This window comes from Canis aureus, chromosome 9 (assembly GCF_053574225.1).
Source record: "Canis aureus isolate CA01 chromosome 9, VMU_Caureus_v.1.0, whole genome shotgun sequence".
Lineage (NCBI taxonomy): Eukaryota > Metazoa > Chordata > Mammalia > Carnivora > Canidae > Canis > Canis aureus.
The window spans coordinates 65,522,516-65,537,582 of NC_135619.1; the positions used below are offsets into that span (position 1 = coordinate 65,522,516).

Consider the following 15,067-nt stretch of genomic DNA (forward strand, 5'->3'; position numbering starts at 1 on the left):
GAAGCTACCACCCCGGTACGCGCACAAGTACGGGTGGGCTCTGCTCCTGTTACACCACCGCTCAAACCAATGCCCCTTAGGTCCCGGCTGCGCACCAGGGGTTGGAAACACCGAGGGGAATCATATCCTTTGACCTGAAGGGCTCACATACGTCCTGAGGAGCGTGAACAGGCAGGCTCCAGGTGCCCACAGCCCTGCTCTCTCACTGGAACATGCACGGCCCGAACTGGCCCCGGGAAGCCCGCACCACCTCTCTGCTCCGCCAGGGGGCAGAGGTCCACCCCCGTGGGCCTGGACTCCCAGAGCAGGGAATCCGGATGACCCCTCCCAGACCCCAGCAGACCCCACCCAGACCCCACTGCAGACCCCAGCAGAGACCCCAGACCCCACCGCAGACCCCAGACCTCAACCACAGACCCCAGACCCCACCGCAGCACGACGCCTGGAACATGCACACAACTAACTTTTCACCCAGATTAACAGTTTACTGAACTGATCGTAGGTTCAGAGCCTGAGGAACCCTCCAGCTGCTTCCGGCAATCTTTCCCATTGAGCTCAGGGACATTTACTAGAATTGACCAGGCCACCCCAACCAGCTGAGGCCCTACCGACACCCTGTAAAGTTCTGAGCACACGTTCCCTGGCGCTATCAGGTGCATATGTACTATTTCTGAACAAAGGAACTGGCTTATTGTTTGCGCAGGGCTGGGGCTTCCTGCTGCAGCGCTAACTGCTGCCCCACCCACCCGCCCCGGCGAACACGTTTCTGGGTGCTGGGCAGTGGGGCCGCACAAGCATGGAGCACCAGGCGGGGGAGGAAGAGGCCCGGGGCCTGGGAGGAGCAGCCACTCAGCCATCCCCACCCAGAGAGGCAGAAAACACACTGCATCCATCTTGCCCAATTATGCAAATGAGCAGAGCAAATAATGCCCAGGGCACATTTATAGTGGAGATTAATGACCACTGGGGATGTCACCTGCCACACAGGGCTTTCAACCATCCACAGATAAGCCTAACACGTCCTCTGGGTGTCAGCAGGCTGTAATCTGGAAGCTCCGGGGACTGTCCATATGGGAAATGAGAAAGCTGGCAACATTTAATTTGCATTTTATGTCCTGACACCAAGGCAGCCAGACCCCTCGTGTCCTCCTTGGGCAGAACTGCAATGAAACCGTTCCAAACAGCACTTGAAGGAAATCCTATTTACTTGGGGCGAATGGAGAGGCTGACAGGGAGGATTCTGGGCCAAGCATTCAGCTCCCTGGATGAGGAAGAAGCTGCAGCCAGGCGGGCTCGAGACCCCCCGCACTACCCACCATCGGACAGGTCTGCGTTCTTGGACAGCTGCTCCAGCTCCCAGCCGAGATGGGCGGACTCGTTCATGCTCTGCTTCTGGGCGATCTCCAGGACCATATTTTCTTCCAGCAGCTCCTCAATCCGCTTCTTGTCTGTGTCCCGGTCCTGGTGCAGGGAGAGGGGAGGCATGAAATACCAGCCCTCACGTCCCACCCTCATTCTCCCCAGGATGAAGGGACGCCATGCATCTGCTCACTTCCAAAAAAAACAAAACAAAACAAACAAACAAACACAAAACAAAATTTAAAACACCCCATAGCTTCAAGGAAATGTCTCCAATGCAGGGCCAGCTGTGGGCATTACAGCCACACAAAGGTCACCTGCCCCGGTGACCTAGGTGACGGATGGAGCCCTGAGGTCTCTAACAGAAGGCCGTCAGGACAAAGTGCCGTACCGTGCAGAGCTTTAATGCAGGTACCATGAGGAAGGGCAGTTCTGTGGACCCAGAGCAGGCCCAACACGTGCTGAGGCTCCCGGATCCCAGCTCACCCCGCACCGAGGCGGCCACCCTTCTTGGAACACACACACCCATACACTCGCCCTTACAGAGAAGCATGAGCACTCAAGTCCTGTCTCGTGGGCGCCAGGGGCTGCCCCCTCAGGCCCACTGGGCTCAGCAAGCCGCTCTCTCCTCAGCCCCCTGGGAGTGGCAGGGCAGACTCAGGGAGGCGGGGATGGGGGTGAAAGCCTGGAGAGGGGCCAGCGTACACCCCCAACCTGCGCCCACCCGCGTGTGACATGGTGACGAGGGCTGGCAATACCAGTTCCAGGTCGTGAAGCTTGGACTTCAGCTGCAGGTTCTCTTTCTCCAGCTCGTGAACTTTATCTCCCCGCGCCCGGGCCGCCGTCAGCTGTTCCTCCAGCATAGCCTTGGTCTCAATTAAGATGATGTTATCTTCTCTCAGCTCCTACTCGGCAAAGACACACACGAGAGCCGTCAGACTAAGGTACTGGGTTCATGCCTGGGGCTCGAGACCTAAAACATGCACTGTAGGGGTGAGGCCGCTAGGCTGGGGGGTGGGCAGGGTCTCCCCCTCACAACACCTTCCCCTTTCTTCTGCACCAGGCCACACGGACACTCTCTACTGAAATAAAAAAAATGCACACATCACGACATCTGAGTTCGGGTCTTCTGCAGGGAACACCTGCTCAGGTGCCACGTCCTAGCAAACTTCGTGGGAGAGGGGCCACTGGACTTACTTCTGCCCTGGGCAACAACAAGTTCAGCCCACTGACTTCACCTCTCCTTGACCTCCCCCACCCAGTTACAGGGGGCTCCTTGGTTTCTCCTCTCCCCGGGGCCCTTCCAGCACCACTGGGTACGTGGCGGGGGGACTGAGTTTCCCTGAACGCCTTCATGCGCACAAGCACGCACACAGGGGAATGTGTCTGCTTTTGTCCATAGCACAGTTCTTAAACACGATGGGGTAGTCCCTGCTTATCCACGACATTGCGTTTGCCCAGCATCAAAGCTCCCTGGTAGAGGGGAAGCCATGTGCTGCGTGGTCAGCGGTCACGGTTCTGATCAAAGGCTTGCGGCTGTCAAGGGCTGGGGACTCAGGATTACCCAGGTGCCCTCTCTCTGTGGAAACCCGCACACTGTCCAGCTGGCCCTGCTCTGGGTGCTCCCCACCCCTCCAGCAACCCCCCCCCGACTTGTCCCTTAAGAGGGAGGCAGCAACGCTCCCTTCAGATGAAGAGACTCTCGTGGATAAATTAAGGAATAAGCCCAAAGTCACAAAGCTGGCCAGGGGTGAAGCTAGGGCTTGAATTCTGGCCGGAGAGCTGCAGATCTGCATTCTCTCCAATAGCCTAGGCTGCCTGCAACCCATCCCCGAGGGGCTCGAGTGGGGAAAGCACGGGAGTCAGAGCACAGGATGGGCTCTGAACCAGAAGGCGGCCTCCCTCTCCAGCCACTGCCCACACTCACATCCTGAGCTCCAGCAGGCCCACTGCCAGCACCCACCCCCCGTCCTGTCACTCCAGGCTACCCCCTTAGCCTCACAGCCAACTCCCATGCAGCCTTCAAAACCCAGCCTAAGTTGCTCTCTCTGAGAAATGCTTGCAAATCCCCTGTATCCTGCCCGTCGGGCCTGGACGCACCGAGGCAATGCAGCCTGCCTCCCCCAGACCGTGAGTTCACTTCCGCCTTTGTGTGCCTCAGACATGTGTTCAGTAACACCTGCCGGCTGAATCACGCCGTGGGGAGCAGGGAGCGGTCAGAGGGCACGTGACATGGGCTACAAAGGGCCCCGTGACTTCCAACAGGCAGGGACAGACAAGGTGTCCAGGGGTGAAGTACCGAGGGAACACGATGATTTCCAGCCACTACTGGGATCAGTCTTGATCTTGCGCCTACTAAGTACCAGGGAACAGAGGTACCCCGGGCTTGCCTCGTGAGTCCCATGGCCTCAGGACCAGGAAGCTGGGTCTGCAGGAAGCCAAGCCCAAGCTCCCATGGCAAAAGTCAAGGGCTCAGCTTGCGGCTCTGGGGAGCTGCCCCGCCAGCCACCCCCCTGCACACCCGACCTCAGCTGAACTGGGAAGCTATTTAAAGGCCTGACCCGGCCATGCAAACAGCTGAGGAGCCACATGTAGGCGGTCACAGGCCCGACGGCTGGTCCCCAGGGGCTCAGGGGCTGCCGCCACTACCCTGGCACAGACACCGGGAATGTGGGCCCATGGCTCCAGATCCCAGGCCTGCCAGTGCACTGTGAGCTGTGGGACATGGAGCCAGTGTCCCTCGATAAAGGAGTCCTCCCTCCATATGACTGACACACCAAGGGGGCTGAACCAAGGTCCGATGTGCTGACCTGCGTGTGTACCCTGTGCACGGTGCCCAGGCCCGGAAGGCGGGCTGGCTGCCCCATCCCCACACTCTATACACACTGCTTGGTCCAGCACCTGCCAAGCATCTGTCTACCAAGCAGTGGGCAAGTCCTTGTCTCCACGGGGCCTCAGGACCCCAGCAAGCCCCTGACACCAGGGTGGGGGGCGGCAGGGTGAGGCAGGGGTGGGGGAGCAGGATGGAAAACACAACAGGCTCCTCCCCACTGTGCTCACACCATAGCACCCACCACATCAGGGTCAGGCATCTGCAGCACCAGGGAGCCAGCCCAGGAGTGTGCTCGGGATGGACACTGGGCCCTGCACCCCGAGCAGGCGACCTCCTGCTCCCTCGGTAAACACATCCCTTGGCTGACGTCCCCCACTGCTCGGCCAGCTCCACTACAGACCGCCAGGCTCCACATGATGCCTGCCAGTTTAAACCTCACCTGGCTCCAGGAGTGCAGGGGACTGACCTGCAGACCCCACTTCGGGTCGGCATGCTTGAACATCAGTCTGCACCCAGTTTCATCAGAGCTCAGAAACCATCAGGAAGGATGCCCAGGGGCTCAGGGGCTGGGCGTCTCTGCCTTCAGATCGGGTTGTGATCCCAGGGTTCCTGGGGTCGAGCCCCATGTCAGGCTCCCTGTTCAGGGGGGAGCCTGCTTCTCCCTCTGCTCCTCCCCCTGCTTGTGACTTCCCCTCCTCTTTCTCTCTCTCAAATAAATAAAAGCTTAAAAAAAAAAAAGCCATTAAGAAATACAGAGAAACCCAAAGTGCCAGGTGGAAACAGAAGATGGAGGACCTTACTTGGTTCCCTGAGTCTGAACGCTCCCTGCTTAGGGCATGACGTCCAAACTCCCACACAAACTGGAGGCCCCCTGCCCTTCCACCATCAACCCTTCCTCCAATGCCCCTGTTCACCTCACCTGTACCTCCTCTGTGTCTGCAAGCCCCCCACCCCACCACCACCCTGATTTCCTTCCTCGTCACAGCTGAGGCCCTGCAGGCAGGCAGACAGGTTTCAAGGCCTGGTCTGCATGCATCCTGGCTGATGGGGTGCAGGGCCCGGTGTCCATCCCGAGCACACTCCTGGGCTGGCTACACAAGCTATGGATCAATTCTCTGCTTTCTCCTCTGAAAAAGATGAAAGGAACTGGCAGCAGCCCCTAAGGCTCAGGGGGCTACCAGGAGGTTCACATGGGGCCATGTGGTCGGACCCCCACCATTCCTGGCAGGTGAGGAAAGCTCCATAAATACGGTTATCACCACGCCTTTGGAAACCCTGCTGCGCAGCTCCCCTGGGCCAGGCCATGGCTTCACACATTTGGCCACCAGCTTCCTCAGATGCCTCGGCTCTGCAGGTGCCCCCGCAGCAGCCACGAAAACTGGGAACAGATGCAGGGAGCAACACGGATGCACGGAGCAACACGGATGCACAGAGCGACGTTCCAATAAACCTTCATATTCCCAAGAGTGGGAGGGGCCCGGGCTTCACCCCAGCGGCCTGCAGTCAGGCCATCCCCACACCACACAACGCACTCCAGGACTCAAGTCAGAGGCCAGTAGGGCAGCGACCTGACTTCCAGGGTGGGAAACAGGAGCACATGGCACCCCATGAGGAGCACTGCCAGGGGTGGGCAGGGGGCCTAGGGAATGGGAAGCAGGAGGGCCCGGGCCTACCCTCTCCTCATCTGGCCCCGTGGGACCAGAAGGGGGCTCAGGTGGGGCCAGAACAAAGCGTCTCTTGGGGAACCAGAGATGGCTGAGTACCAGACGAGGGGCCGAATGTGGACTGTATCCCAAGAATAATGCACAGGTGCCTGAGGGAGTCTGACAAGGGTCACTGTGACACCCGGACAGGGGATGTGGACAAGGACAGGTGGAGGCAGAATGGCCAGTTCAGAGCTCGTGGAAGGCAGCCCGTGCTAAGGCCCTGGGGTCAATGAGCGACAACGGCAACCCTCGGGCAGCGGCAAGGACAGGCTGGCTGTGGGGAAACCCCTGGGACTGGGCTGGGGGTGAGTTAGACTGATCACCAACCTAGCTCCTAACTAACTTGCCAACTGCCCACCCCACCCCTCACTGCACCACTGGTTCCCAAATCTCAGTAGAAGCAGCTCACTGGGAGCGAGCTCTAATGCACCCGAGGCCAGGGCACCCCTTCTACAGGTGGGGACAGGCCTCATGCAGCACCCACACCCACCACCCACCACCCAACACCCAGACAGGGGTGTGGCAGCCAGCACTGTGCGCTGCTCCATCTCCACCTCTCAGATGATGTTTACTCCAGAGGCAGCACAGACCCGCCAGACCCTGCAGGTGCCTCAAGCATGCAGGGGCTCACCTCCATGCGGGCTTTGTAGAAATCCACATCATGCAGCCTCTCCCTGCAGCGCACCAGCTCCATCTCTAGCCTCTCCACACGGTTTGCCTTCTCCCTCAGCGAGTCCAGCTCGTCGCGATAGGCGCGAGCAGAGCGGGCGTCAGCAGCCAGCTGGGTGTTCTAGACAGCAGGAAAAGGCAGGGGGACCCAGCTTAGGGCACCTCTCCAGGGAGGGAAGAAGGGGCCAGGCCCTGCAGTGCATCTCCAGGACCTCCCAGGAGAAGCAGGTCTGGGGAGGGGTCCCACACAGCATCACCAAGTCACAGTGTCGCTCTGCACAGTCCCCAGGCCACCAGCTCTTGGGCAGTGTTGCTGCGAGCTGGACAGAGACAGGCCATTGCTGGAAGCTTCTGATGCTGCCTTCCCGAGGCTCTGGGCCACAGCTACTGGGGAGTCCCAGCCACCCCCACCACTGCCATCACAACCCCCTACCCTGGGCATATGCTCAGGTCTCCCGCTCACCTCCTGCTTAACTTTCTGCAGCTCCAGCACCAGCTGGTCCACCTCATGCCTGGTGTCCACAAGCTGCTCCGTCTTCTCCTCCCTGGGGGTGATTTGGAGGAACTATGGTGAGGGCTCCTCAGCCAGCAGCCCCAGCAGCCCCCCATACCTCGTGAGACCAAGCAGGGACAGGGGGAGGGGACTTCGGCGAGTGAGGAGGGCCGTCGGCACGTGGAGCCTGCAAAAATGTTCCTGACTCGAATTCTTTCCCATTTTTAACTTTGTAAAGCCCGCTCTTAAACCCCACCCACCAGACACCTTCCCCCTGAGGGTGCGGGGCAGGGAAGGAGGCCCTGCCACAGGTGCTTTCCCCACAGCTGGGCAGGCACCAAGGGGGAGGCAGGGAGGTGATGTTCACCTGCTGCAGGGAATGGGGGGGGCAGAGGTTCCCCTGATGGGGTGAGCCGCATCCCCCCTCCAGCATGTGGTCATTCCCGCCCCACATGGGACAAATGTGGACAGGAGGCCCCTTGTGGAGACCATCTGTGACCTGCACTGGCAGGAGCCTGGACCGTGACCCAGCTTGGGGCAGACCCTGCCGTCCGGCTGGCTGCACTGCCCAGAGGTACACGCCGCATGACCCAATTGTGTAGACACAGCATACGGAAGCAGACAGACAGCGGGGGCACGGAAGGACTCACAGCTCCTGCCTGACACGGCGCAGCCTGGCCTTGGTGTCGGCCAGCTCCACGGCCAGGTGCTGCTTGTCCTCGCTGGAGAGGCTGCTGGTGGGGCTGGGGGAGGACTCGGCGCTGCACGACCTGAGTGGGCTGGGAGGCTGCTGTGCCTGCAGGTAGTCCCGCTCCTGTGTCAGGTCCACGATGAGCTATGGTGGGCGGACAGGGGAGGAGAGGGGAGGCCGTGTCAGCACTCGGGCCCTGCAGGGGCAGCGGCAGACACCCCGGGGAAGGGGATGGGAGAGAGGGTGCCCACTGCGGGGGGAGAGGGGAGAGGAGAGGCCATGTCAGCACCTGGCCCTGCAGGGACTGCGGCAACACCCTAGGGTACGGCAGGGCAGGGGACGGGATGAGAGAGGGGAGGGAAACTGCCAGGGAGGAGGACAAGGCACTGCAAGTGGTCAAGAGGACAGAAGTCATTCGGGGCAAGAGGGGCAGGGGGCAGCCAGGGGCACGGGCATGAGGGAGGGCCCCCTGGCTGGCGTTTCCAGGGCCTTCTCCACCCGTGCTGTCTGAGGCCACGCACCTCCGTGCACTCGTCCCGCTCATCCAGGAGTCTCCGGAGATGAAACACCATGTTCCTAGACAGGGCCTCTAGCTCCTCTGGGGCTACGTCCGGGAGCTCTAGCCACTGCAGGTCGAACACGTTCTCCTGGTTGTGGGTCACCTGCAGGCATGCGGCAAGAGCTGCAGAGGCCAGGGACCTCCCTTCTCCCTTCGCTACCCATTCCATGGATGGATGCCCCTGACCTTTCACCCCAGGCTCCCTGCCACGGGAGGGGGCACCCCAGGACTGCGAGCACTCCTGCTTCCAGCTCCCACCTGGAGGGGGCCGAGGTTTCTCCTTGGAGCCAGCAAGCACTCCTGACACACAGCAACTCCCCTAGCAGCCCTCGGATCCACTTCCACCACGAGGGAAGCAACCTCAAGGGCTCTGAGGGGCAGGGGTCGGACCACATGCTACCACTGCAAACTCGACCGTGAATATAGCACGTGTTCAGTCAGTCTTGTGTCACAGTGTTGGGCCATTTATTCTGGGGAGAAGTATTTCATAATCTAAAGCAGCCTTTAGGTAGTAAGCCCCTATGTCATCCCCACGGGCCACCAGAGATCATCGGTTTCCCATTTCCATCAAGTGGGAGCCGAGGCCCACAGCTAGGCTGGGCATGGGGCAGCCTCTCCGTGGATTCTTCCCACGTGACCTTCTCACCACTGCCCCATCCAGACCTTCCAAGGGGGCAGAGGGCCCACGGTGAGTGCCTGCTGCCTGCATCTGGGAAGAGACGTGTTGGTGCACTCAGGGCCTCGACAGGGGACTGAATAAAAAAGAAACCGGAGTTACCCAGCCCAGTGAGGCACATCTGAAAAAAGTTCCTAGATTTTTCAGAGCAGTACAGGGATACAGAAAATAGTGAAACAGACACAAAAGACAGGGGCTCCAGCGTCTCCAAAGGCATCCACTTCCTTACCCCTGCCCGCCTCACAGAAGAAAAACAGATCCCTCGGATCAGGAAGGGTCAGGAGAAAGCTCATCCCGCCAACAGGGCGCCGCTTGGCCTGCCCCAGACTGAGGCCGGCAGAAGGCAGGCCTCTGCGGAGGGAGGGGGCACAGGGGCCCCATCATGCGCGCCTCAGTTGCCCAAGGAGCTTCTCATCACAGGCTTGTGCCCCCTCCTCCCCTGGGTCTGACCCAGAAGGCCTCTCCATGCACGTCTAGACCCATGCGTGTCCAAGCAGTAGCCACCTATTTCCCCCACTGCCAGCCACCAGAGGAGAGCCATGCAGGACTCCTTTTTGGCTACACATCTTCTTTCTCTGTTTCTCTCCTTTTTTTTTTTAATTTTTATTTATTTATTTATGATAGGCACACAGTGAGAGAGAGAGAGAGAGGCAGAGGCAGAGGGAGAAGCAGGCTCCATGCACCGGGAGCCCGACGTGGGATTCGATCCCGGATCTCCAGGATCGTGCCCTGGGCCAAAGGCAGGCGCTAAACCGCTGCGCCACCCAGGGATCCCTGTTTCTCTCCTTAGTATCTTACTCTCTGCACAGGAAAGACAGCGAGTAGAAAGAACAGACCCGTCTCAAGCACCCCCATCCCTGGAATAAACAGTTTTCAGAATACACAGACGTGCAAAGAAAATTATGAAGCGGGGTCATTCTGAGGCTCACAGCCCAGCCAGCCCCTGATATGGGATGTTGAGAATCTCTGCTGCGTGACTGACGTCCCTTGGCGGATGCCCTCAGACCCGCCGCGAGCTGTACCTGTTTCCCGCTTCAAACCCTGGCTCAGAGCTCCTCAGTCAGCAGCTGCTGCCAGCATGGGGTGCTCGGCCTTCACCTGCCTTGGCCAGTTATACACCTGTTTGGGGGGCTCCTGCTCCTGTCTTTCCATGTGTCTACCTCACCTGTCCAATTACCCTGAAGGCTGAACCGTGTCTCCTGAGGGTCCGGGAGAGGTCAGGGAATTTTCAGGTGGGCACTTGCCTCTACAGGCTCATTTTCCAGGGAAACCGCATCTGCCAAGGTCGACTGATGGCAGAGGGGCTGCTTGCCCTCCATGCAGGGCCCTCCTGACTGCACCCCGCAAGCAGGGTCTCTGGACACACCCCCCTGGGACTCGCTGGATTTTTAGCTTCCCCAGCGGTGGCTGCCTGTTTCTCTGGTGTCACTGACGGAAGTGGAGAACTCTCTATAAAGATCAACCGTTCCCAGCAGGGTGACATTTGCCAGGATACGTTTTCAGGGTCTATAAATTGAATTCTGAGCCTAACCACGCTGACAGCTCTTAAAAATAGTCTGAGTCCATATTAGGCAAGAAGAGGAGACAAAAGACGACTTGATTGAGGGTTTAAAAAAAAAAAAAAAAAAAAACCTTCCTTATTTTTACCCCGTTTTAGTTCGCTGATGGTTACCTTTCCAAATGGAATCAATCTGTCTGTGGTGTCTGAAGCCTAATGTTAGCAAGACCCTTAATGGGTGACACGTTTTTCTTAAGCTTTTCACTGGTGGAGAGCGCTCCCGTCCAGGTGGCCACGGGAGCCAGCAGCAGTCCACAGCCACACCCCCCAAAAGCCTCACACCTACCTCCTGTATATGGGCCACGATCCCAGCTTGGGTTTCAATGTCCAGTTGTTTGATCCTTTCGATAAATTCCTCTTTCCTCTCACACTGTGGAAGGTTGCGGGCATTAACAGAAGCACCACAAGAGGGCAACCCATGGCCCCCTCACCGAAGTACAGTCTCAAAATGAACTGTCCCTCCCACCCCCTCACTTGGCTTTACTTCCTTTCATAACCCAGCATGCTCCTGTCCTATCTGCCCTCACATGGAGGTTTCTCTAGACGTTGCTCGGACTACCTGAATCACTTGTGGCAGGGACTGGGTGATGTTTAAAAAGCTCATGCCAGACTGAACAGTGAGCAGGGTGGGGAGGGGTGAGTGGTATGGGAAGCCAAAATCTGCTCTGCAAATAAGTTCTCCTGGAGATTCCTAAGCAGGTAAAGCACAAGGCCACCTGGTCTAGGCCAGGGGCTGGCAAACTTCATCTGTAAAGGGACAGATGTATGTGTGGAGGGGGGAGTCTTAGAACTGGGCGGTCAAGTGGGCTCAGCTCTGCCACTGTGGCATGAACGTAGCCACTGTGCGTATGCAACGGAGTCAGCACAGCTGTGTGCACACAAAACGCCACTTAAAAAACCTGGTGGCAGGTCCATCTGGCCCACAGGCCACAGCTGACTGACGCATGCCCTAGATGCCCCTGTGCTGGGGACAGCGTGCTAACCACAGGGTTCCCACCCGCCCTCTGGCCCAAGGTGCCCAGTGCCAAAGTCTGTGGCCACCAGTGTCTCAGGAGCCCTGTGGCAGCTTCACTCCTCCCTCAGGATGGCTGAGAGCCAGCCCTCCCCCACCCTGGCCTGGCCTGGCCCCTACCTGGACGGCACAGCCCAGCACCAGCAGCAGCAGCTTCTTTATTTCCTCCATGCTCTTCCCTAAACCAAAAGAGCAACGTATGTAATGAAGCTCAACAGTTCATGAAATTTCACCAGCGATCTGTGTTTGCTGCAGGGCGAGGGGGCGAGTGGGGTGGGGGGGGGGAAACCTAGCCAGAAATAAAGTACTCTTTCCACCCAGCCACATCCGCCTAGGTGTACGCACTCCATCTGTTTTCTTTGGATGGGTTTATTCTTGAAACCAAATGGGAATTCTGTCCATAGCTATTTGTGGCACTTTTCCATGCCGAGAGCAGACATATCCTCTTGTGATAATGAATGAACCTCAGTACCAGCAGCCCTTTCTGGTGCATGGGAAGCACAAGGGGAGAGGATAATCCCCACGGGGAATACTGAGCCCTCCAAGAGGAGTCTGTACACAACTCTACCTTTCCACTGTGCAGAGCCCCACACAAACCCCCACCCCATCAGCCAGCTCCCCGTTGTCAACAGTTTGCATGTGAGCCCGCTGCCTCCCCCATGTTCTCTGGCTCAGTTCTTGGCTGCAGTATTCTAAAGCAAATCCCAAACACGCACGTGTCATTTTTTTAAAAAAAAGATTTTATTCATTTGAGAAAAACCGAGAGCGAGAGAATGAGAGAGAGCGTGTGCCTGTGAGAGATCATGAGCAGGGGGAGGGGCAGAGAGAGAAGCAGATGCCCCGCTGAGCATGGAGCCCGATGCGGACCTCGATCCCAGGACTCCAAGACATGACCCATGCTGAAGGCCGATGCTGAACCGACTGACTGAGCCTCCCCGACACCCCTATGTATACCTCATTTTTGAAAGAATCATGTTGACTTTGGGCAAAGCCCACAAACGTATTCATCCAATCCCCTTCAAGAGGTTCTAGTTTTCGCTATTTTAATCTAAACAATGCTACACAGAACACCTCCGTGGCTAGTGATGCACATCCTTACTTTCTTCTTTAATGGCTCTCCAGAAAGGCTTTACCACTGGACTTTCTCACAACTGAAAAACAGCAGGTCCTAGTCCCCAATCTCCCACGCCTCCATCCTACTGCTCTCTCTCCGTTGTGCCAGGGAGGCCAGAAAATCTCATTTCACCGTTTTGCACCACATCTTTCCGATGATGCTGGAGGTTGAATGCATCTTCCAAGTGCCTGCCTCTTCAGTTTTAATCACGTAAACAGAGTCAGGTACTGGGTTCAGGACTGGCCTGGTCACCAGAAGCAGCGTGACCCTGACAGGCCAGACTGCCTCGCAGGCTTGGTTTCCATATCTACGGAATGGTTTCCGTGTCTTATGATGTGATGAACCGGGTGATGTGCAAGGTCACTTGCAGTTGACAATTCCACAGGAGGTCCTGTTCTATGTGGGGGAGAAGGGACGTGCCACAAACAGCGTGGTTTTCTTGACAGACTTACCAGCACCCACTCACCCTGCAAAAACGGCCCTATGTATCCCCAACAACTGCTGGGACGAACAAACTTGAGTCCCAAGAATTAGCATTGGGTTTCATTTCTAGTCTCTTGGGTGTAACGTCTATGGAGAGACACGCGATCCTGTTCTAGGATTTCTCAACTGACAAACAGCTCAAAACAGCTTTTCCCCAAGATCACAGTTGAGTCTCAGAAATGGGGGCTAAGCATCTGCTCAATCAAAACTGTAACCACCCCACCACCACTGAAGGTGGGCAGGAAGGGTTAAGGGGTGGGGCTGGCCTCAGGGACCCTCCAGAGCACAGATTCCACAGTCCTAGGATGAAGCTTTGGCACTGCCCGTCAGCACGCTATGGTCAAGCCCTTCTCCTTGCTGATAAGGTGCAGAACTAGATCAATGTGTGAAATGGAAAGCTTCTCAGACTTTTATGCATTTTTTTTTTTAACCAGAGGCCTTTTATTTGGCCTCAGAGGTTCTAACCCGGACATAAGTAAATCCATGACCACAATGACTAACTTCTGTATTAAAGTGGAACTGACAATCAATCCCGATTTTAGTTTTGATAACAAGGAAATGCCCACCTGCATATTGGAAGCCTGCAATCTGTCTCATGAAAATCTTTCCCTGGCCACAGAGCTGCATCCAGACCCTGAGAGCCCTCTCTCTGCTGTCCCCTAGGTCAGTCCCCAGACACCCAGCGACTGTCCTGTAAGCAGGGTGCACATAACAGGTGCAGATCCCCTGCCCCCAGCCATTGCCTGTGATGATTCACCTTCCTCAGGCCACGCTCCTGGTGGATACCCAGCAGGGAGCAGACACGCAGGAGGAACGCATCTGGAAGGTCTCAGGTGAGCCCAGACAGAAGCCAGAGTTCACCCGGTGAATCTTTACCAATTCACAGCCAAGGCCCCAAAGGTCCTAATTATATCATACTCTAGAATACTTTAAACTACTCCGATGATCCATGTTCCCAGCTCACGGCAGATTTAAAAAAAAAAAAAAAAAAAGCATCAAACTACCCATGAGAACAAGCACTGAACAGGCCCACCGCCAGTGGCAGGAGCACCAGCCAGTTACCTGACTGCAGGGAAGAGACCAGAAACCCCATGTGCGCGCACACAAAGGGCTCCCAATGACATTCTGTGGCTGCTCGGTGAAAGAACAAAGGGTTCTGTTCCCTCAGCACCCAGCAGCCACACACAATGCCAACCGTGAGTCACTCTCCCGCTCACTCACTCACACCCATTAGAAAAGTATGGAATTCCTGTTTGCTACGTTTTAGAACAGAGTTGGGGCAAAGGTTTTAAAGGGAGAGAGTCTTAGAAAAATTTTCATGGGGAAAAGATTTTTTGAAACAACTTTTCGGTGGTGAACAGGGTACTAGGATGTTCACCTCTGCCCTCATTTTTTTTTTTTTTTAAGATTTCACGTATTTGAGTGGGAGAAAGAGAGAGGGAGAGAAGCAGACTCCCCGCTGAGCAGGGAGCCTGACACGGGGCTCAATCTCAGGGCCGTGGTCATAACCTGAGCTGAACGCAGACGCTAAACCTATGGAGCTACCCAGGCGCCCGCCTCTGCCCCCCATTCAAATGAAGCGATGCTGTCTGCTCAGTCTCACCAGGCGAAGTGAATACAAACATTGGCTTACAACAACTGCATCCCGATGGTTTTATCACTACACAGATTCCTATGCTACTTTAAAAAATAAATAAATAAAAACTAAAAAAAAAAAAAAGAAAAGAAAAAGAGCACAAATTCCCCAAGTTTCTCCTGGGAAGTGGATGCCCAGTTTGTCTCAAGATTTCATGAGCAAGGCAAAGAACGACTGCTATTTTCATACATCTGCCAGATTGTGGGTTTGGGATAGTATCAAAACAGACGAGAAGAGTCTGTCCTGGGTGCCTACCAGTAAGACTGGCTCAGTGACAC

At 56.7% G+C, this 15,067-nt stretch overlaps 1 protein-coding gene across 6 annotated transcripts in view; it reads right to left on the bottom strand.

Annotated features, from left to right (window-relative positions):
• CCDC88C (coiled-coil and HOOK domain protein 88C) overlaps positions 1-15,067 on the bottom strand; it is a 121,589-nt gene that overhangs the window by 45,512 nt on the left and 61,010 nt on the right. For all 6 annotated transcript variants that reach the window (XM_077910378.1, XM_077910376.1, XM_077910377.1 and 3 more), the window contains 8 exons: positions 11,677-11,735; positions 10,831-10,914; positions 8,273-8,413; positions 7,711-7,895; positions 7,031-7,112; positions 6,530-6,688; positions 2,118-2,264; positions 1,317-1,461 (listed from right to left, as the gene is read on the bottom strand). In XM_077910378.1, coding sequence (XP_077766504.1) covers positions 1,317-1,461; positions 2,118-2,264; positions 6,530-6,688; positions 7,031-7,112; positions 7,711-7,895; positions 8,273-8,413; positions 10,831-10,914; positions 11,677-11,735 — 1,002 coding nt within the window. The remainder of the gene's footprint in view (positions 1-1,316; positions 1,462-2,117; positions 2,265-6,529; positions 6,689-7,030; positions 7,113-7,710; positions 7,896-8,272; positions 8,414-10,830; positions 10,915-11,676; positions 11,736-15,067) is intronic.